Below are 24,541 nucleotides of genomic sequence, written 5' to 3'. Positions count from 1 at the left end.
GTTGAATGTAGAACTTACCGTTTCACATCTGTCCCATATGATTCGATGCATCTCCCATTCCAGGGTGAGGTCCCGCCAACGAGAGTGGAGGAGGCTCTGAAGATACTTTTTCTTCTTCCCTTCTTTTCAGGCATGCTGCTTTAGGATTCAGATTCCTTTCTGTGTAACATTAAAGCAAAGAGCATTGCCAAATGGTTCAGTGTGGTGAATCCGATCTCTATTTTGATCCAATTATTTAGTTCACCCAGGTACTAGTTCTGGGGTTAAGGCAGTAATGTGATGAGACTTGGAGTTTTCCGAATTACTGTTATTAACAATAGCACTTTGTAATTAACGTACTTTGCTGGTATGCTAAATGCTTGTGCATTGCAGTAGGAAGCAAGGGAGAAGATGATTCAGACTGAATTGGATACTGAATTTGGATATACCAAGTTTGTAATTCAGAAAAGTGAACAAGGCAGATACTCTAAACTCTGGATTCCGATGATACACTTGGGAAATTTCAAACTGGAGTTTTAAAGTCTAAATACTATAATTAGAAGAAAGAGCTGCATAAAACTCATAGACTTTCCATGTGACCTCAAGATGGAACGATCATTTTGGACTGTGAATTTTCTTTGCTTTACAGCGTAAGAACTTTGCCTGATATCTGCCATTGCTTATAACAACGATCAGCTGCCGAGCTAAACACTCACATCATTACTTTGGGAAGAAATAAGGGAACTGACCTCGCACTTGCTGTTCTAAACTGAGAATGACAGCCACAGCCTGGTGCAGGATCAGGAGTTTTGTCTGGGGCTTGTCACTCTTCAGATGGAGCTGCACCATGCGGCCCAATTCCTTGAAAGCCTCATTAATGTCACGCACACGCAGGCGCTCGCGGGCATTGTTGGCCATCCTTCTTTCTTTTTCACGTTCTGCTTTCTGCTCTGGTGTAAGGTCTTCATCATCATTATTGCTATGAAACCAAAAAAAAAGACATAACATTTTCTAATGGTGTGTGGGGGGGGAAGCTTTCTAAATATTTTCTTTATTCTTCCTTCCTCTGGGTTCTCTTTCCCTTAAAGTTTTTCACTGGGATTCTCCATCTGACGCCAGAATTTGGGGAATGTCTTTGCTCTTGAGCCTGCCTATGAAGATAGCTCTTTATCCCATTAAATCTCTAGCATGTTTCTTGACCTGAGAAAAGAGCTAATGGTTCTATCAAAGACATAATGCTCAGATCAAGCTGGAGACAATGGCCAAGTCAGAATCAGGGCCACATATTGTTTGCACTGGGTGAATGAAAGAGGACAGGATATCAGCCAAAGTGAAACAATGTACATTTCAACAACAAACATTACATTTCAAAAAGCAGCACCACAGCCTGTTTTCTCTTACCCTATAGGGAGCATGACCCCTGTTAGCAAAGTACATTTTAAAATAAGAAGTTTTTGAAAAGTTCTATTCTGAATTTGGAACCAATGGAAAACAAACGAATGAAAAAGATCTCAATAGGCTTAAACAAGAGAAGGTCAAATAGGTAGGTCTAAGTTTAAGCCCCTGCATTTAGGTTCAAAAAAATTAAATAAGGCAAAGGAGTTCTAAAAAGCTGGATGTTTAGGCCATACTTTCCCATTACCGGCTGTATAATCTTTGGTAAGGTCCTCGACTTTTTCTGAGCCTTACTTTCTCCCTCTCAGGAGGACAAACTAGATGATATCCACGGCTTTTCCTTGTTCTAGAAATCAATTATTCGAAGAATAGGTGAGAGAAGTAACTAGCATTCCTATCCTTCCTACTTCCAGGTACTTCCCTTTAAAGATAATGACAAACTAAAGATTATTCAGACAGGGAGGGTGCAGGCAAGTAAGGGGTCAGGAGCCTTTTGTATAAATGAAAAGGAGTTGAGGGAATCTGGACCTATTTAGGATGGAGAAGAGAAGACTTGGGAGTAGGTGCTGGGGTTGGTGATAGGAATCTCCAAATATTTGCAGACTTTCACCTAGAAGAGGAAACAGACTTGTTCTGTGCTGTTCTAAAGGGCAAAGCTAAGACCAATACATGAAAGTTACAGGGAAACAAACTTTGGCTTCATTGAGGGCAGCACTTCACCCCACTGCCCCAACTTTGGGCTTTTAAAAAATGAAAGGGGCAGCCACAACGGGCAGTAAGCTCCCTGTAATGAATATATCAGGCAGAGGCTACTATAAAGATGTTAGGAATCCTGTGGCCTAGAATCAAGATGATGTCTGACAGTCCTTTATACCTCTAAGATCTTTGGTCAAAATTTTCACTTGCTTTTCTTGTTGCATAGTGAAATTACCAGATGCACCTGTTTTTCTTTCATTTAACTCTTTCGGACCTTCTTTCCTAAAAGAAAAATAGTTCATTCCTGGCAGTGAATAGAGTGCTGGGCCTGGAGTCAGGAAGGCCCGAGTTCAAATCCAGGCTTAGACACTTACTAGAGGTATGACCCTAAGGAAGTCACTTAATTCTGTTTACCTCAGTTTCCTCATCTATACAATAAGCTGGAGACAGAAAGGACAAATCACGCCAATATCTTTAACAAGACAACCTTAAAAGGGGTCCTGAAGAGTTAGACACAAGTGAAAAGACTCAACAAGAACAATTTCAAGAATTAAGGTGAGGAAGATGACTTATGCTTCTGGACCTGGGGTTGTTTGGGGATGGAACAATACTGGTTTGGGGTGGCCCTTCTCCAGGGATCAATTTGTAGAATGTGATGGAATCTACTGCAACTTAAGACACTTGGTGCATTAAAACGATTTCCTTGGTAGTCACAGGGTGGACAGAGTGAGATGAGGGGCAAGGGGTAAACAAATTTAAATGGAGAAAAGAGTCATTAGTGTCTCCTTGTGGGTAAACGACTTTCTGCAGCAAGTACTTCCTGATGACCTGGCTGGAACAATGTGGCTCCTGGGCCCAACTTTTAGCCTAGGCCAACACAGCATGGAGATGTTTCCTTGATGTGTTATTCTGTTAATGAGTAGTCATAAAATATAGCTGGGCCAGGTCTGAATGAACTCCTTTTGCTTTTTCGCCTCTCAATTGCTGTTTACTTTCCAGTTCCACCCCCTGACTCCCAAGCCTGCAGTGTCCTCTGAAACTAGAAAGCAGAACACTCATAGAGCACTCAGGGACTTTGGAAATCAACACTACTTGAAATAATGAACAAGAATGGAATAGGTGGAATAGGAACAGAAGCAAGTTTCCCCTAGGTAAAGTCAAAAAGGCAATCATTTGGGCAATCATTTTGTACATTAAACATCGTGCTATATATAACACAAAGAAGGCTTGAAAATGAGAGCTTGTTTTCCAAAGGTTCATGGGCTAATAAGTAATTTGAATTCATTATTCACTAATAAATAAATGTATAAATAAATAAATTGGTTATGCAAATAGACTGCATAGATTTTTTTCCCCCCAAACACTGTTGGCCTATAATACAGATTTGGAAGCATAACTAAATGTCACAAGAGTGACCTTTTCAAATGAGAAGGTTCTCAATAACAAATTAAAATAGTCTGCTGAAACTTCAAAGGACCCATTAATATGTATATGTAACAGCTACTAGCTAAATGAATAAGAATTGATCTGATCACTGAACAGCAACATGGAGGTGTTAGTCACAGAGAAGCATCTCCTTAGTGTCTCTTACCAACAAAGAACTAAATGAAAAAACTCACATTGTCACTTTTACTTTCTTCTCTCACCTCTCCTATCCATAAAAGAGAGGAGTATAGCACGGAAACAATGGCATTTTGGAAAATGAGTGGAGAAGAGAGAAACGGTTTTGATTTTAGTGGTAACCTACAAAATACTCTGAACATGCTTGCTAAGATCAGGGTAAGTGAATCTTAATTCTTTGTCCTAAACAGAACACCTTCTGCCAAATCTCGCTATTCCAAAGTGAAGTGGAGAGTTGGCAATTATGTGGGGGATTAGACAGCCAATTTGGATAACTGAAGACATAAGGGGATCATTTATTGAGTGCTTAGGGTGTGCTGCAAGTGAATATTTTGGTCTAAAATATCTGGAATGTATACAACCCTAATTTACCACATAATTGCCAACCCTCACTTTAGTACTTGGGCAGGTGGCCTTGGCAGCTATTTAAACAGCGTATTGGACATTCATGCTAAATTATGGCTAGAATATCAGAAGCTTTGTACAGTGATTCTCTCTACACAGAACTCTATCAAACATAGAAGCAAGGTGAAGAATAAGAGGCTGTAACATTTATCCCTGTTATATTTTCATAGCTACATTATTAAACATTTTGCTGTTAAGGAATTCTGAATACTTTTTCAATAGCAAGTCTCAGCTACAGATTTTATCTAGGGCACCAGATTGTTAGGAGAAAAACCTATCCTCTTTTATTTAATATCTTCAGAATGTATTTAACACTGCTTTTTTTCCTGTTTGGAATCTTAATTTCCCAGATTTGTAGCTTGTTGGGTGAGCAAGTCAAATTTCAGTAGACTGATGGATCTTAAGGACAGCTCCATTAATATAAACTACAGGCTCATTAGTTCAGAATGTGAGGATACAAGTTAGTAGTTATTACTAATTTAAAATTTTCTACAACAGAGTGCATTCCTGACATTCAGTTAAATAATAGCAATTAGTGGAATTTAGTTCAATTTAAAGGAGCAATATTGAACTGCTAGAGCCCAAGAACTCTGGGTGCTATTCTAGTATCTCCCTCCTATACTGCTAGGTCATATGCACTTCATCTAGGTATGTTCCATTATTTTCCCTTCTGCCTTTGTACTTTTCATTCCAATTCTGTTATTCTTCTAAGACAATCGACCATTACTGAGAGTATTTCTGTATTTTGTTCTAATTTCTTTAGTATCTGGTTGGACTTGCAGATTTTTAAAAGAGCCTGTATTTTCTCTTCTTATGTCTGATATTTTCACTTAACTTGATGTTGCTCTGAACCCTCTTAGAAGTTCCTAGAATTGCTTCATTACTGTTTTGGTAGGGCTTGAAGAAATCCTTGTGCTAACCATACAAAGCTCAGGGGATCTGGTCTCAGTTTCCTTGATTACGTAGTTCCTATTCATTGACATGACAATTTTTCCTGGAATGAACATTTCTCTTCCTCAGTTAGTTCATTATTTAAAAAAATCTCTCACTGTATTAATTTAACTATGATTTCCTTGTTGAAATTATGGTTCCTACCCCCAATCCTTGCTCTTCTTAAGGCCTAATACTGTTGTATCCCTTCTCCAGCACTGGCTGGACACTACTGTTGTGTCCTTCAGATTGTGAGATGACCAGAAAGGCTAATGCTGTACGAAAATTCCAAGGGGCCACTGGAGTGGAGCTTAGTCTCCCTGATTCCCCAATTTGTTGGTTATTTCTTCCAAATCATCTTCAAACTATTTTGTATATATCTCTATACGAAATTCTTTCACTTTTGATTTGGTATTTCTAGTGCTTATTAGACAATTATTGATTGACAACTGATTGATAAGAGTATTCTTAACCTTTGCTAGTCACATTCTTCTGGGTTCTACTAATTTCCGATAGCCCCTCTGCTAGGACCTTTGAGACTGGTGGTACAGGATCCAAGAGATAGTCCCCTCAAGTTCACTGTTGAGAGGAAAATTCCAAGAAGCCTTTGAAATGAGACCTCTTCTCCTTTCTCTCAAGATGGCTGTATATATCCTCCAGGGCTATACTGTAAGTAGTTGAAACCAGTGCCACCCTTACGGTATCCTCTATTTTCTTGTTTCCTAGACACACAATCCTCCTCTACTTCCTGAGTCCTGGGCTCATCTCTCGGAGCCATCTCCGCTGTCTTCTCACCCTTCATTGTCCAGGCCTTAAATTTTGATAACTGGTGCTTAAAATCGAACAGAACTGATATAAGCCAGAACCTAGAAGAAGGAAGGAGGGAAGAGAAGCTAGAAGCAGGAGCATTTGGGCTTTCTGCCTATATTACTTTGGGTGTGGGAGCTGCTCCTAGGATCCCATCTTCACAGGAGTTCCCAAGTTAAGGTAGATATAGGCATAAATTGGGCTATTTAGCCCATTACATTCATCTAAGTCTGTTAGACTATGGCGACGCTAATAACAAAGTTGAAAAGCAGGTGGAAATGCCAGTCTTGCATTACTGTCTGTGCTAGTGAATCAACATTGGCACAACTGTCTCAGGATCAGGGTCACCCTTCTGTGCTGCGTGTGTGTGTCTTTCCCTCTTTGGCCATGGGAATGGGCATATATTCCTTTGATGGGGAGTAGCTTAATTAACTTTAGTATGATGGCAGCAGCCCATTGGTTAATGTGCTTGCTGTCTCCTAGGTACTGACAATAGGGTAGACTAACAGGGACTACATTATTGAACAAATAACCACTCATTGTGTAGAAGAGTTGTCTAGAAATGCATCAGTTTTTTTTCTTTCAGATAAATAAACCATCCACACATACAAACAATCTCGACGATGTTATCTTCAAACTTAAAGGCCAATACTTACGGAATGTACTATGCATTACTAAAATAACTCTCCTAACCCAGGAAGTCTGGCATGTAATCTGAAAAGTTTTTGCCTTCCTGGTAATGGATTTGCATGAATGAATCCTTCCAAGATTTCTAAATTGGTTGCCTTCTTGTGAAGTGTCTGACTGAAATTCAGGATACAGTCTGTAGTCTGAGTGGATAACAACTGAAAATCCATGGTCAGTGAAACGAAGATGCTGTTCTTATTAGTCTGGTGCACTAATGAAATGGACTAACCAGCAGCAGACAGCACCTAAGCTATTCTCTCTAGGTGCCTTGACTTCATCAGGGGACAAGATGGCAAGAGACCAAAGACCTCACAGCCACAGTGACTTCCTGGCTGAACTGAAGTTCTTTGTCTAAGGAAATCTTTAGATAAAGATACCATCAAAGTCTGTTCTTGTTTGTTGAAAGACACCTGGATATAATCATTGTTTCTTTAAAAGTAAATAGAGTCAGTCTTGGTAGAGTTGAAGGACCAGTAGATATAAACCCTAGACCTGGGGGCAGAAGAATATCAGGTCCATGCTCTGATGTTTACTAGGGGCATGACTGGACCAAATCACTTAACCTCACTTGGCAGGGTCATCGTGAGGGAAGTACTTTGTAAACCTGAAAGTCCTCTATAAATGTGAAAGATCAATTAGGCTTCCCTGTGGAAATGAAACTTGTTAAGGGGAGCTAAAAGATCGGGAATAGGAGCAGCAGCAGCAGAAACTCATCACTGTCAGAGGGAAGTAAAAATTCAAGATAAATCAGGACGTTAACTATGTTGGGCATTAAAAACAAACCTGACAACAGCAGTTATTAGGAGGTGAATACAATTATATATCATACCTTCTATCTATATAGGCACTGAAAAAGAAGAACGTTAACAATTTACATGTTATTCTGAACTATGGCTCAATTTGTCACCATAAAATTAAGGGTACCCATGCTATTAAAACTGGGATAAAGTGAGTATCCAGATGTAAGGGTAAGAGAAAAGAGTACAGTGTACCAATATACTGGACTAGCATTTTATATTGTTTTGCAATTTTGATTTTTTTAGAAACACTTTAAAAAGAATAACATTTTGCATCCAATTTACAAATAAGCATAGATTTAAAAGGGTAGTATTTCAATGATTATTTTTTATCATACATAATTTTCTTAGTGCCAAAATTGATGATCCTAAGAGGATTTTAGGCATTACTAGAGTACCGGTATCTGAAACGATACTATCAGTACTTCTAGAATAGGGCTTTTCAGCTGTGGATTTACCTGCTAGGAAAAAACGGAAGAGTTTCTTCCTTGTTCTGTTCACTTCATCAAAGTCCAATAAAGGAATTAAATGAAGCGACAGTATCATATACTGTTACCTAGATCTTGACCTAGTAATTGATTTGATATCCTTCTTGTCGTCCTCTAACTTCTTGTCCTCAGAAGATTTCGTGTCTTGTAGGTTTTCATCTCCCTCATCATCAGATTTGATCTCAGAGCTACCTGAGGACACACTCTGCCCCTGCAATCCAGCTGGCATGCCTAGAGGGAAAAAAGGCTGTGTTACTATTGCCAATGTTTAGACCAAAGACAAAATGCACGGACGTGTACGTTACTTATTGTGGGGCTGCCAGCTAGACAATGAGGAAGGCTGAACTCTGACCCTCGTGCTCAGACTGTCAATCTTTTATGCTAACTGGGGAAGTTTCCAAAATGCACCTGCTGAAACCAGTTTTCATATTGCATGGGCTCTGAGGTTAAATTCTATTTTGCAATCTTTTGGAGTAGATGGTAATTTCACTGTCTACAAAACATCAACTTAATTGCAATGAAAATCATAATCATGAAAATCACATACCTCAATGTTCTGATTAAGAACCCAAGTAAATATCAGCCATTATATTGAGTTTTTCCATGTGCATGATTTAATAGAAAAAAATCCTTAAAATATTATTCCCGTGGCATAAAATAAATACATTCAGTCAGTAAGACTTCAAAAGATACCATAATGATATTACTGAATTAGGCTTCCTTCTCACTCAAAGAATAATTAGGGACTAAAAGAGATATGTATGTTAGGAAGTCAGTTACACATTTTTGTTTTAATCATAGATGGTCATGGTTACAATTGGGGAATAACTATAGGATCCAAGTAACTTCTACCATCAAGTATCAGTGATTTGATAGAGTTGAATTGTAAATGCTTCTATGAGCCCAGAAAGTTGGGTTCTTAACATCCTCAAATTTGTTCAGTTTTGACAAACACATCTGAAGAAAATCTGGGATATGACATGGCACAAATTTTTAAAAATTGGCGCTAACAATTATTATAGAAGCTATTTTGATCTAAGAATTTGTTTCCTTTTGTAAAACTCATCATCTGTGATGACTTAAGAGGCAGAGGGAAGGGGCAGCTAGGTGGCGCAGTGAATAGAGCAGTGGCCCTCAAGTCAGGAGGACCTGAGTTCAAATCTGGCCACAGACACTTAACACAAAAACTAGCCGTGTAAGTCACTTAACCCCAATTGCCCTCCAAAAAGCAAAAAAATAAAAAAGTTAAAAAAAAGAGGCAGAGGGATAAGCTAGACATCTTCTTGGGCAAGTCACTTTACCCCAATTGCCCTCCAAAAAGCAAAAAAATAAAAAAGTTAAAAAAAAAGAGGCAGAGGGATAAGCTAGAGGTCTTCTTGGAAAAAAAGAAAATTTCCAGCCCTGAAATAAGTTGTAGACAATAAATGGTCTTGGGTGTCTATGCACAGATGTTATGAAACCTCCTGTCTATCAGAGGAGGTATGTAATCATGCTGGATTTCTCCCTACCAAAGAACTAATCTGACAATCTCTGCTTTATACAGCCAATTTTATTTCTTTCTAAATTTCCTTCAATTAAAAAAATCCTTCCTCCCTTTCTTTTAGGAAGCATTATATTCATGTTACATCTAACCACATTAACTGGTCGGAATAGTAATTTTATTCACTGAGTAAAAAATGTGTAAATAACTAAAATAAACTTTACTGTCATCAATCTGATGTCTCATTCCCCACTCAAATGAAACCAGAGTCCTAAAGAACTTTTGAAAAAAGTTTTTGGAGAAATGGAACTTATAAAGAACAGGTTCTAAATGGCTGCTTTTTCATTTTACTTTATCATGCTGAACTTGACCTTTGGTATTGTGCCAGTTTTTAATCTAGAAATTAATACCCAGTATGCAAATTTCAAATTTCAGTTCCTAACCTAACATGGGAACAGGTGAAGCATACAGATCAGAAGAACACTTCTGTGGTAGACTCACCCCTGTATGGATCTTGGGGTGGGTTCAAGTCAGGGGAAGTGGCCGACTGAACTGGGAGTTGTGGGACTGGAACCTGGTTTGGCACAAGAGAATGGCTGCCTCTTAGAGCCACACCATCTTCGCGATGGGCACCAACCTAAAAAAAGCAAGAAACGACACAGTTTAGCGGGAAGTTCTTGAGATAGCCAAACATCAGTATGAAGGAGACCCAGCATTTAACATTGCTCTCGATGGCTTTTCACTAGAGGGCACCAGAGTCCCACACATCTACCTATACTATCGGGCAAAAAAACACTTAACACTCAGTAAGATGCTGTGCCGCACATTTAGTGACAAATATGGCAGGGTAGCTCAGGCAGGTAAAACGTCAAATTGTCTCCCAGGGTGCTGCAGTGGAGCGCACTGATTCGTACCCATCTGTCTTCTATCATGTCCGCCAACAGATCTGACAATTATCTTAATGCCCATATGCTTAATTGTGGGCTTCTCAATTCCCCCATTGCTATCGGAAATCCTGTAGGAATTTCAATTTGGCATTCGACTTTCATTTCAGGGGATAAGATTCTCAGGCCTGCCATTTTTTTTTCCATAATGCCAGCTAAGCCTCTGACAGCGGAAGCTACAGCAGTATGCGGCACAGCCCCTGTTCAGTACAAATATAATAAAATGTCACCTGGCTTTCCAAAACTGGCAGCCCATTCCAAATTAATGTTTACTGTATTTCATCAGCTGCCTAGCTCCAAATCCAAAGGGGGACCATTTCTGCCAATGCCACCACACCGGAAAATGTACCAATAAAGGTTTTATTAAACACACCAGTCATGCCATCATTGCCAGGCAAGCACGCTGGAGATCCTTTCATTATTTTCACCATTCTAGGCTCAGAAAGGCATCATATGACAGATAAGCTAATGTTTCTTATGGCTCCAGAAAGGAATGCACAAAGAGGAAAATGGGCTCTCAAAACATTTGTCAGGTATAGTCACACACTACTGGGTGCAGGTCCTCTTGGCATGTGGTGACTGTGGGACTAGTAAATGCCTAAATGCAACCCAAGCAGACATGATATACCTTGAGGAACATCTTTGACTTGAAAGCTAGACTTTCTACTATGAATTAAAAAAAAAAATCTCTTGCTTAATTGATATATAAAGGCAGATGTAGGAGTGGGATAATGAGCTTAAAGATATGAAAGTGAAATTCCTATCTCTAAAGCTATTTTCCATGTATCAGTATCACCAAAGAAAGAGAACACTATCTTTCTAAGAAAAGATACAAAGCAATAAAGCAAAACTGTCATCACTCATTTGAGACCAATAAATTAAATGAATTATTTTTTTCCCAAAGGGAAAAACAACCAAATCTGACCAAGATAATTACAAAAAGACAAACAATAAATATTTTTAAATATTTAGAATAGCAAAAAGAGAATCCCTCCCCGCCCCCATGAAGTGTTGGCTTTTTTTATGGATACAAAATAAATCAACTAGAAAGTTTTGGGAGAATCATATAGCTCATTCTGATTAAACTAAATATATTTTGGTTCATTTTGTAACCTAAGGAACATAGCTTTTCAGGTGACCTGATTTGGTAAATCCAGAGACTAGCTATAAAGAAAAGTGTTTCTTGAGTATTTTTAAGTGTAAGTTGCCACCCTTAAAAATAAAACACATTTTAAATGGCACTTTACAAAGTGTTTTCCTCACAACAATGCTGTGAGGTAAACAATAACATGCAATATTCATTCCATTTTATAGATAAAGAAGCAGAAAAATTAAGTGACTTGCCAAAGGTCACATAACTCGGCGGTAACTGGTGTCAGGAACTAAATCAATTCCTTCTGTCTTTACATTTCTAGGTCTTCTGATTTCTATAGTTAGGTTAAAAAAAACCCAAAACTACAGTGGAACATGAAGAAGATGAAGACAACAATTCTTTCAAAAAGATCTGGAGATTTTAGCGGATACCAAACAGTATGTATGCCATGATATCAAAATCCTAGGCTTTGAGAAGAAAAATATCTAGAGTGAAGGAAGTACATAAGAGTTCTGCTATTCTCTTCTCTGGTCTCAGAACATGACTAGACCACTGGGTTCAGTGTCTAACAACGATAGTCCAAAAGTGGAATGGGTGGCCCTATGGAATAGTGCATTTCCTTTCATTTGAAATCTTTATATTATAGCTGGAAACACACTTTTGCAGATTCTGTGGAGGGGATTCTTGGTCAGGGACAGGCTGAATTAGATAGTCTCTGGGCTCTCTTCCAACTCTGAGATTATACGATTCAATATCTCCAAGACCAGTGTTCTAACAGTCTACTAACTTGAGGTCTAACCCTAATGCTAAATAAAACATATTGTGAGAGCTCTTAATCTACTATGATAAGCATTTTCATAGTACAGTGCCATTTAAAAAAAAAAAAGTCCTTAACACTACTCTCTGCAGGCAAAAAATGACTAGTTTGTTATTTATAAAATCTCAATGGCTTGTTTTGAGACAGTTGGGAAAAACTTAATAATGTTTTTGGACTAATAACAGTATACATGACTGTTAACTGTCTTCTGTTTTGGTAAATGTTAAGAAAATAAAATACGCACGAATTTCATTAGAATTTCACCTGTGTCGGTGCTCTTTCCTTCTAAATCCAGATTTTCTTTTGTGGCTTTGAATTCTTTGTCATTCCTAAAATGCTATGCCATATTGTTACAATAAAACTTGGTAACAAGTACTAGACTTGAGGAAATTGCAAAATAGATGATGTTTGTGTTTCTCTGCTCTGAGTTTCCCTTCCAAGAAATGTCTTTATGCTGGTTCTGGAGAGCCCCCACCCTGGAGTCCAACTAGACCTGATACTCTCTTGCACCCAGCGCTCTCGCCCTTTCCCTTATTTTTTTTTTCTGTCTTTTGTTACCCACTGATATCCTACCTCTTCCAGGTAACATATTTACACTTTGACATCAGTTTGAAGGATTCAATGCCATGAACACAAATAATAACTCCAACTGTGTGAAATTCAGACACAAGCAGACTGGTGATAGACTTCCATTGGCCCTTTAATCACATATACTTCATTCAGCTTATACACAGTATTTACTCCTTTATTACGATAATCAACACCTAGCTGAGTGTGGCTGTTAGCGCTAGTCTCTGGTACTGGGGTGGCTAAGGTTGCTGGATCACTTGAGATTGGGAGTTCTGAACTACAATAGGGCTAATGCCAATTGGGTACATGTGGGAACAAAGTCAATATGGCAAGTCCCTGGAAGTAGGGAGCCTGGGAGTGGGGGATAAGGCTGTCTAAGGAGGGATGAACTGACCTAGGTCAGAAACAGAGCAGGTCAAAACTTCCTTGCCACTCAGCAGTGGGGTCCATGAGTGGCTGCTTTACTTTCAGCCTGAACTAATTAAGGAGACCTAGTCTCAAGAAAAAAAAACCAAAACCAAAATGAAATAATCCAATTAGAGTCTGATGTCACCATTGAGCTTGGCAAGGCTCTTAAGACATACAAAAGACTAAAAAAATGCATTAGAATACTACAGTTGGGAAGGATCTTGGGGTGTGTGTGTCATGAAGTTCAATCTCCCACCCTTCCATAATATCTTTTGCCCAAACACATGAAGCATGGGGATCCTGTTTTCTCACAATGTTGCCTAGTCTATTTGTGAATATAACTCTAACAACAGCATGAGTACTCTTCCTTTCACTGAAAGGAAACCTTACTCCATGTAACTTCTAAGCACGGATCTTGTCTTTAGTAGTGACAAAGAATTAGTCTAATCCCTTTTCTACATGACAGTCATTCAAATATTTGAAGACAGCTATCATGTTCTCTGTAATCTTCACTTTTTCAGGCTAAATGTTTCAGGGTTCTTCAATAGTTTGACATGACAGAAAGAAATGCATTACTATATTTCTATTCTTTTCCTATAGAAGAGTGACAAATACTCAGATTCTCTTGGTGAACCATCTTACCATTTTCTTGATGGAATATTCATTTGTACTTTTGAAAGAAAATGTATCAATAGTTTTTCATTTAATCTAAGATATAAGCTAATGATATGAGGATTTACAGTTATATTCAGTGCTAGATCTTTAAGTCTCTCAACCACCACTTACATAATCAATGTCATGCAATTTCATATATATTAGGTATTCATAGTATACCTAATTTCTTAAAGTTCACATAGGCCTATTAAAACCCCAAGTTACTGAAATGAATCACAGATTAGATGAAAGAAACTCCCGATTCCTTTACTGTAGAAATATTCTCTTTCAAATCTTTTTGGAATGCATCTGTTCATGCAATTCAAAGTTAATGCTTCATCTTTCCCTTAAGTATTAATCAACTGAAATATTAAATAATTTAGTTTTCCTGATCACTTTAGTATTCACAAGGGGGAAAACTTATTTAGTATCTTCTTGACTTTTATTGTTATTGTTGTGGTTGTGGTGGTGGTGGTTTGGTTGTACCTGACTTTTTATGACCCCATTTGGGGTTTTCTTGGCAAGGATACTGGAGTAGTTTGCCATCTCCTTCTCCAGTTCATTTTACAGATAAGGAACTGAGGCAAATAGGGTTAAGTGACTTATGCAGGGTCACCCATCTAGGAAGTATCTGAGCCCAAATCTGAACTCAGGTAGAAAAGTCTTCCTAACTTCAGGCCTGGCTCTTTATCCACTGCACCACCTAGCTGCCCTCCAAACCCTTTAATTTGACAACATTTGCATACTCCAACTATTTATGAAAATTCAAGAACCATTTTGCTTCTATTTGATTTTTTCTTGTTATATATGTCTCTTCCCTAAGTTTCTATTTTCTTCTGGCTCTATGCCTTTTCTGTGTGCAATGACTTTACAATATGAATCTCTCTGTGGTGAAAGATAAGCATGGGGGCATTAAAACAATGATAAGATCTAATCTATTTTTGGTTTCTACTTTCCCCCTGCATTTTCTACTATCTATTTATTAACTTTGTAATATTAATCATTTTCTGTTTTAGTACAGTGGAATTTTGTTTACTGGAAGTTTTCAAGGAAGGGTTGGAAATCAGCAGTTGCAGAGAACATTCTATCTTATATTAGGGTAGAAGTTAATCATAATAGAGCAGGATTTTATTGTAGTTACGCATTGTAAGGGGCAAATGAAACGATCTGTGTAATAACCAAATCTTTTCCAGAGGAAGGTATTAGTTACCTGCCTCTGTATACACTTATGCAGTATGCCACATCTTCAGTTAAACACTCCTGATTTTTTGGTAACCTGGTAGAATATACAGAAGGAACCTAAATTATATGTACAAACCCTTGGAAGTACAACCATCTGTTTCCATGTGTCCCTATAAAAACCCTTCCATTATGCCAATGAAATCCAAGGCTCTGAGAAAAATAATATATTCTTTTTACTTTTGATATGAATTATTTTTGAAGAAGATCCTTCCATTCTGTCTGTGTCCATGGAAGAATTTCCCATATGAACTTGTACTCTGTTTCATAGCCAGTCTTGGACCTAATGCTTGTCATTTGTCTTGCAAAAAATGTTCTTTCAATAACTGGAGGGATCAGGAAAGAAAGTGTGGGCATCTCAGCACAAATCTATGACTATTTCTGGAAGGACAACCCAAAGTGCTTGTTCTACTGATGAAGCAGGTGATCAATGTTGTCATCTTTACAGACAAAGGCAAGAACCTCCCTTCCCACCCCAACTCTCCTGGATTTAACAGGTCTACAGCAGAGTAAAAGCTTTCATAGTCAGGCAAAAACAACCCCCTACATCATTCCTTCCAAATGGGAGTCAAGTGGCACCAAGGCAGCCATCCCTTAAAAATGCACATTCCCTCAAAGCCCTGACATTTTTTATTACCTTCTCCCTTTCTAGATTCTTAGAAGTTTCAAGTTAAAAATTAAGCACACGTAAATATTCAAACTTATTAATAATGGTCTATAATGAATATCCATGGTAACCTCTGTAGAAGGCACCTTAAGAAAAGTTTTAGATAAATATTCCATATTTTAAAAATAGTGAACAGAACTAACTTCTGAGCATCACAAATTCCTATGATATGTTTACTCTCTTTTTTTCTTGAATTATACAGTGATTGGGGAATTAGCTGGTGCCATAATGCATGCAGGGCTGGTTTGGGAGTCAGGAAGACTCATCTTCCTGAGTTCAAATCTATCCTCAGACACTTGCTAGCTGTGTGACCCTGAGCAAGTCACTTAACCTTGTACGCCTCTGTTTCCTCATGTGTAAAATGAACTGGAGAAGTAAACTGCAAATCATTCTAGTATTTTTGACAAGAAAACCCCAAATGGGGTCACAAAGAGTTAGAAACAACTGAACAAAATACAGTGATCTCATTTAGGTTTTTGTATCTGATATGTAAGACTAGGGGGCATCCTATTTTATGTTTTACTGTATATGGATTACTGATACACCTATTTCAATTGTCTGAGTGTATAAATTACTCACTGGAAGTAATTTAATCATCTATAAAGGTTCATTAACTCAGAACACTGGGGTTTGAAATAACCTAACAGGCCATGTTCCGTGATAAAGAGGCCCTATATTCAGAGGATCTGGATTCAAATACTACTTCTGATGCTTATGTGAGCTTGGGAAAATCACTTAAAGTCTTTGGACCTTAGTTTCCTCTTTTGCAACATGAGAAGATTTGAAACAAATGACTTCTCACCTTTCAAGCTCCAGATCTGTGAGCCATTGACAGAACTTTAAAATCCAAGATTTCAGAGTCTGAGGGGATCTTTAGAGATCATCTAACTCCCTCATTTTACAAATGAGGAAACCGAGGCTCAAACAGGCTAAGTAACTTGTCTGATGTTTGCTGTGAATTAGAGGTGATACTGTTATTCTAATTCAAGAAATAATATGGATAGCATTGTGTCAGTTAATTAGAAGCTTCCAAGCCTTTTAAAAGACTCCCATTTGTTCAGAAGAGATCAGAGAGACTTTCTTCTTAAAGGAGACAACAGCTTTCATTTCAAACACTGCAACACAAACTCTTAACAGTGGCAGCCTCTCCATTTTCCTTATGGTGGAGAAAAAACCCTAAAATTCACTATATCAGAGTCAAGGCCAAGAAGTCTAACAAGAACTCTGAATTCAATCGCTGCTGCTTCTCCCACAACATAAACAGATTTAAAAGATATGAAGTTTCAATTAGGTAGTGGATGGCAAGGCCATTTTTACACGGGGAATGAAGGAAAGCACTCTAGTAAATATCTTTGTCCTTATTCTAAGCTAAAAACAAACAACAAAGACAAAAGAGATGTTCACTGTTTTTATTCCTTTTGTTTCCAGCAAGCATTCTGAGAGTAATTATTCTACTTGTATTTAAGAGGCCTGTTTCATAGATGTGAAAATGTATTAAATTTCATTTGGCAGTTATTCAATCCTTGTTAATGTTATCTCCTGAGATAACTGTCTCAAAACAGGTTTTTAGACCAAAGGTACTCTTATACTACCACAATCCTTCTAAAATTGCACCACCTTGATGACACTTTAGAAATCCAGAGCTTTCATATTTTTAAGTAGACTCTGGTCTCAAATCACTCTTGTTGATGAAGGCCTTTAAAAAAAAAGAAAGAAAAAAAGAAAAAAAAACCCAACTTCAGGAATATAAGGGAGAAAAGAAAATCCTGGCATTTGAAATTAATTTTTCTTCTTTCCCCGTTTTTTGTTTCACAACAAACACAGAACAAAGTTGATGGGTTTTCCCTGTAATTAGACACCCATTGACAAAGAAAACAGTTTTGGTGTCTGAATTGTAATCTCCCCATGAAATATCAATTATACATGACAGTTGCAGAGTGTTAGATTTCAGTTTCAATTATCTTGCCAGTATCTCTGTCATATCAAAGGAAAGCAAACTTATTTTCTCAAATGTGAAAAATACCATTTAGTTTAAAAGTGCATCTTATAAAGAGAAGAGTGGTCACATAGACATTGCTTTTACTGCTCACAGGCAGCCATGTCGAAGTTCATAGAGTAGGAGTAGCTTTTCTGATGATGAGGTGTTTAACATTAAAATTATTATACTGTTCCGCTTAATGGCTCAAAACCCCCCTAAACAAAACACACTATAGACAAATTATCAAAGAACTGAGAAAGGCATATTTAAAGGTGTCCCCATTACAAAAAGGTTTTAATTTAAACAGTTTTGTTATCTAGGTTTTTATTTGATTCCTTACAGTTACAAGAGAGGCTGACTGCACAAGCGCCCTTACTTGTCTCTGATGTATATATGTCCTGTTATATTCAAAAGTAATGGCATTCAACTATTGCTCTCTAGACTATAATATCATGTGTGTGAAGAATTGAACAATATGTGCCAGATGACAAAGCAGAATCTGTAGAGAAGCTTCAGAGTGTAGAGGTAAAAAAGAACTGGACTGGAATCCTGGCTTTGCCACCCAAAGCCATGGGGCTGTGGGCAACTCATCTGGGTCTCTCAGAGCCTTGCTTTCCATCCTGCAAGATCAGATATAACTTGCATGGTGGTCAAGAAAGTACTTTGTAAACCAGAAAACATGATGTAAATGATTATTTTTATAACACTAAGAAAATTGCCTGGGGCTCTGAGAAGTGACTTGATATTGCTAAAAGCAAATAGCAACAGCCAAAGTAACAATAATTTATTAAGCACCTAATGTGTGCTGGGTATTGGGCTAGCTGATGAGGATGGAAATACAAAGAATGAGACAGTACCTGCTTGACACTGATGCCATGGATACTGCTCTCCCTTCCAAACAGGAACACCAGAGACCATGTGGGGGAAGACCAAAGCCATGACCTCTGCCCTGCTTTGGACCCAATGTCCTCATCTTCACCCCAGGCACATTCTTCTCTAGTCCCATAACCCTACCATATTCCTTGGTCACCATTCTCCTAGACATAAGACCCTCAAGTGTAGGGTCTGTCTCACTTTTGTATTTATATCTGTGGTGCTCAGCATATTAAGAGTTTAATAAAGCCTTTACTCATTCATTCTCAAGGAGCTTACATTCTATGGAGAGAAATAACATGTATGTAGATTAGCACATAGAGGATAAAAAAGAGAATAAATACAAACGGGGAACACACTCGTGGTTGAGAGGGTTAGGAAAAGGCTTCAGAAGCTGGTACTTGAGCTATGCTTGAAGAAAGACAGGGATTCTGTATGGCAGAAATGAGGAGGGAGTGTATTCTAAGTATTAGAGATGGTAGATCAAGTGATATGTGTGGAAACAAAGGAAAGGTCAGTATGGCCTTATAACGCACATAAAAGGTTGGAAAGATAACCTGGGGCTAGGTTTTGATCCTAGAGGCAATAAGGAACCACTGGAGTTTGTGGAGTAGGGCCATGACACAGTCAAATCTGCCTTTGAAGGAAATTAACTGTGTGGATGACACCTGTAGTCTAGAGTGGGGAACGACTTCTGATCAGGATACCAATGGGGAGGTGTTGTGATATTCAGTGTAAAGTAGTGAGAGCCTCAACAAAATGTGGTGGCCATATGAGTAAAAAGTTGGAATGGGAATGACATGGGAAGAAGTGAGATTTGGCAACTGATTGGATATGTGGAGTGAGAGACAGTGAGGAGAGGAGGATAAGATCTGGAAGAATGATAGTGGCCTTGACAGAAATAGGAAAATCTGGAATAAGGGTAGTGTAGAGGAAAGATAATGGAACAGTGAATGTGAGATGTCTCTGAGACATCCGCTTTGAAATGTATAATAGACAGTGATGTGGAACTGAACCTCAGGGGAGAAATTAAGTCTGGATATATAAATATATGGGTCATTTGCATAGAGATGGCAATTAAATCAACAGGAGCTAATGAGGCCACCAACAGAGAGAGCAGGAATATATAGAGAGAGTGAGAAGAGAAAGCCCAGGACAGAGACTTGAGTCAGGTAGGAAAAAAATGAGGAGAGAGAATACCTTGAAAATCCAGTGAATAGAGAATATCCAGGAGGGATTGTAGTCAATAGCACTACATGTAGAAGTGAGATCATGAAAGATCTGTCTTATCTCTCTGATAAAAGACTATCAGATTTGTCAACTAAGATATTGCCAGTAACAAGAGAGGGAGCAGGGTCAGTTGGGTAATAAGGTCATAAACCAGATTAAAAAACGTCTGAGGAATAATAAATCAGAGGCTGCAAGTATAGGGACAAGGCAGGGCCAGTGTCACTGGAGTTTTCTCTGCAGAGCATCTAATTAGGTCCTTCATAAATGACTGATAAAAAGACTTATGAAAAAAAATTCATATAATGCTCTAGGAATTTCTTTCCTCAGAATCACCATATGACAGGTAGGAAGTACAAGTATACTATTTCTATCTTCAGATGAAAAAAAGTGAAATTCAGAGAGTTTGGCCCAGGGTCTCACAGCACTGGAGCTAAGAACTGATTGGATCTAGGTCTCAGCTGGCTCTAAATTAAGAGTGCTTTATACAATACAACCACAGTACTTCTCATAACAAGGCATGGAATATAGTAGTGGAAAAAATGTCATGAACTGGGAGTCAATTCCTATTCCCAACTCTGTAACTAAGCATCTGTGTGACTTTGGGCAAATCACTTAAATCCTCTGGACCTCAGTTTCCTTATCTGTAAAATGAGCTGGCTGAACTAGATTCAAAGTTCTTCCATCTCTAAAATTATTCTCTAGTCTCGAGATTGTATTTATGAAGTAAAAAAACTATTTCTAATTTTGTTAAATACAGAACAATGCTTCTTTCCTTTAAAATGACAAAAATTGAAGAAAAAAAAACATCCTAGCCTCTTAATTCTAGTATCTCCCAAGTATCCTGATATCTGACACTGATAGGTAACTGAAGTATACACTTTTTATGTGAGTACTTGGTACTGTATAGACATGGTCTACATGTAGCAAGCTGGCAGTAAGGTACTGCATGTTAACATGTGTTCAGTATTGTCCAAATGCATAGTTCTGACGGAAAGCAGATTTGTGTAAAGCGCTTATAAACCTCAACTGCTATGTTACAAAAGGAACAACAGAGGGTATTTTGACACAAATGGTATCTCTCTGTATGTGTGTATTATTGGTCCAAATGATTCACTCTAATTTAACTGCAATGAAGTCTTTCATCTCCATGCTATACAATAATAGCTTCCATATGACCAGTGGCTCAGCTATAAATAAGATCAAAAGCAAAAGAAAGGATTTAATAAAAAAAAAAGACATTAAGAGTAGCATTAAATCAGAAAAAAAATAGCAAAGTTCAACAGTTTTTAGAGAAGAAAGCACCACAGAGTATTAAGCAGCCTTCCAAATACCTCATGAAAAGGCATTTTGCAAGCAGTGGTCATATGCAAAATCCATTTAAGTAGGCTTGAAAGTGGTAAAGATGAGGTTCAGAGAAAGAAAGAAAAAAAAAAAGAATGCCACGTCTAAAGTCAAGCTGAAGCACTGATACTGGATCCACAGAGCAGCTTGCTTCATGCTAAGTCCTACACAGCCGAATGCCACAATGGCATAATTTCACCCATTTCTCTGAACTTTTTCTATTTCATTTAATAGAGACAGACTTAGTAATCCAGAGTTTCTCAGGGAATCATAACATTGCTCAACTCTAACACATGAGCTCTGCAAAAGGAAGTTTTATTTGGCAGTCCATATCAACTTGATATGAAGAGCCAACTTCCCAAACAAATTTTATTCTTGTTCTGCAAAAATTACAATGTTAATCTCTATTCCCGACTGGATAAACAGCTGCTAATAATGTACAGCTCCAAGAGAAGGAGATGTGTTTCCTTTCATCTTCAGGCTGGTAGATACCTGATGTGCATAAGACTTTAGTGATTCCACATGTTTCTTTCTTTGCTTTTATAAAGTAATTCTGGTGTTGATCATGTCAGTTCACTTTTATCCCTTTCTCTTGGGTTCCATCATCATTTCTAAAGATGGAATCACTGTCTCAAGGCTACTAAAAACAGCGTTCTTTCAATTCTGGTGTGTATTGAAAGGAAACTGAAATGATTATAATCTGCCATAGGACAACAGGTCAAGTTTATATAATGCTTCACTGTTTTGAAGCAATTAAGGGGCTAGTTTTATTTATGTTCACTCATATGGTAACCCATGAGGAAGGTAGTATAAAATATATCCCCATTTTACAAAAGAGGAGATTTGAGGCTCAGGCAAATTAGATAACACGTGTAAGACCACACAGCTAGTAAACAGAGCTGAAATCCAAACCTACAACTTCTTTTTCTAGGTTCAGATATATCACTATAGGAGAAAATGGTGATGAACCCCGGTTTTTGATGTTTTTCTTGTTAGTGTAAGAGCCATTCTATAATAATCCATACTGTGTTATACATTCATGAAGCACTAACTTCTTAGATTCCTAATGTATTATTCTTTCATAATATTAACTTTCTTCACTTTCTCAGTAAAATGGAGTTTAGTAAATAATTCAACAAAATTCAAGATTCTGCCCCACCCCCATAAGAAGTATCCTATACAAGATTATAGAGTCATGTCAGCCTCAGTTCTTTTCTCACTTGTTCCCAAGCACCTGCTTTAACAGTGACCTCAGTTCTACACCTCAAGATTCAGACATTTCACAAAACAGCTTTTTAAACAAAAGCCAGCTGTTTCCCATCTAGACTGGGGGGGGGGGGTGGAGATAATCTGGGCAGTGTACAGAAACATTACCCAGAGACTACTATTCTCCAATAACTTTCACACACTTTCAGCTTCACAATAGATCCGTCCATGTGTAGAAGGAAGGGAGAATGCAAACGCTAAATTAAAACTTGGAAACCCAACACCATGGTTTTAACAATATGCCCAATTAACTGCTTTAAAATGAATGTGGCCATTGTATCAGGACAATACTTTCCAAAGGGTGTCATTCTGAATAATATTTGACAGATCTTTTGGTTAAACTCAACTTTATAGTTCTAAGATGATTTATGGATATGGTGGAAACTATAATTATGAGCAACTGTGAATGTCAACCAATTAGGTAAAACTCTAAAAGTTATATAAAATGCAATGTTGAAGCTAAGTTTTCATTCCTATAAAGCCACTTTGCCTGAACTATTCCCTTATTATGGTCCTATTTTACACTCCTGTTTTCTAAGTAATTAAAATACTTTTGATTTAGAAATTTACAGCCACAATAAAAACTAAAATAACACAACAGCCGCAGATTTTGACAAATATAAAACAGCAAAAGCCAAATCTTGCCTTTTAAATAGTGCCAAGTTGCTTCACTATTTTCTGTTTTGGTATGAATGACATAACTGAATTACTTCATGAGCTGCTACTTTAATTCCTAAGGGTGGAAAATTCCATGAGTTAATTCAATTTAGATGTAAAAAATATATACAAGAGAATTCTCTCTTCCTGTGGGCTCTCATATGAGACATGCAGGCCAACTGATGGTGTTGATGTGTTATGAAAGAAGACTCTTTAAAATTATATACAGTGCTGAATGGTGTGCTCCGATCAGCATAATCAAATCATCTCTTTACTACCATTTAAAACAGAATCCTTTATTTTCTGTGTAAAAACATTTTTTTTAAAAGCACCAACAAATAATCATGCTTTCTCTCTGTCTAGAAGTCATCTCCTTCCTTTGCCCCAACTCTACCTATCTCTGAATTTCCAAAATATTATCCATTCTTCAAGGCCCAGTTAAAATACAACTTTCTCCATAAAGTCTTTGTGATTCTTGGCACCAGGGGTAAAATTTCCCTCCAAAACATTTTATGGCATATTGTACCTTCTGCCTTACACAAGTAGTTACTTGTGTAAATCCTATCTTCCCTGCTAAACTATAATCCTTTAATACATAGAATGTCTTATTCATATTTGAGTCTCTTATAGGTAGTTGATAAACGTTCACTGAAGAACATCTGTACTGTCTTTGTCATATGTATATAATCAGGAAGTCTATTTTCTTGGGAAAGCAAAAAGCATGAGAGTCTCTATGTAGTAATAATAATAAAGAAGCACTGAATAGAGACTCAAGAGACCTGAGACTGAGTTCTGGCTTTACCATTTAAATAGCTGTGTGATTTTTGGAAAATCACTGCACTTCCCTGGTCCTTATTCGAATACAGAGGTGATATAATAAAGGGATTGGACATGATAATCTTCAGGGTTCTTTCTAGCTCCGATATTCCAAGATTCCATGACTTTCAATTCCTTGGATTAATTTTTCTAAACTATGTAAATTCAATTCAAGGTCCTTCAGAGTCGGAGTCTCCTTACTTCTCTCTCACATAACTCTCCACCAGAAAGTCTGCCCTTCAGATATATAAGATTGTTGCATGAACAAAAGTGCGTTTCTGCTTTACTCACTTTTCTTTCCATTGTGGTTACTGTTGTTGTCATATTCCACTCTTTGTGACCCCATTTGGGATTTTCTTGGCAAAGATACTGCAGTGTTTTGCCATTTCCTTCTCCAGCCCGTTTTACAAATGAGGAAACTGAGGCAAACATGGTGAAGTGACCCGCCATGGGTCACACAACTATTAAGTGTCAGGTCAGATTTGAACTCTGGAAGATGAGTCTTCATGACTCCACACACTATGGTGCCACCTAGGTGTTCTTTCTCTTCCTATACAGACCATGAATATCCTCCCCTCCTGTCTGTGCCTTTTGAGTACCACCCTGATTCATCTGGCTAAACCAGAATACCTCCCTTCACTCAGGGTTTGTACCCATCACTTTATGTTTCTCTTATGCTCCTGCTGTCTTCTTTGTGACCGTAT

General features: G+C 37.8%; 1 protein-coding gene across 14 annotated transcripts in view; it reads right to left on the bottom strand.

Annotated features, from left to right (window-relative positions):
* LOC138171996 (transcription factor 4) overlaps nt 1–24,541 on the bottom strand; it is a 450,737-nt gene that overhangs the window by 4,758 nt on the left and 421,438 nt on the right. For 11 of the 14 annotated variants that reach the window (XM_069101609.1, XM_069101630.1, XM_069101620.1 and 8 more), the window contains 4 exons: nt 9,786–9,921; nt 7,873–8,035; nt 729–958; nt 19–159 (listed from right to left, as the gene is read on the bottom strand). In XM_069101609.1, the coding sequence (XP_068957710.1) occupies nt 23–159; nt 729–958; nt 7,873–8,035; nt 9,786–9,921 (666 nt within the window). In that variant the 3' untranslated portion in view covers nt 19–22. The remainder of the gene's footprint in view (nt 1–18; nt 160–728; nt 959–7,872; nt 8,036–9,785; nt 9,922–24,541) is intronic. The other 3 variants (XM_069101625.1, XM_069101672.1, XM_069101661.1) reach the window with 1 other exon arrangement.

The sequence above is a fragment of the Petaurus breviceps genome, unplaced genomic scaffold, assembly GCF_028583685.1.
Source record: "Petaurus breviceps papuanus isolate PSGF00001 unplaced genomic scaffold, PetGlider_PUasm1.0 128, whole genome shotgun sequence".
In the NCBI taxonomy this organism is placed as follows: Eukaryota; Metazoa; Chordata; class Mammalia; order Diprotodontia; family Petauridae; genus Petaurus; species Petaurus breviceps.
Note: the sequence above shows the minus strand (reverse complement) of the source record. Positions and strands in the feature narration are given on the sequence as shown.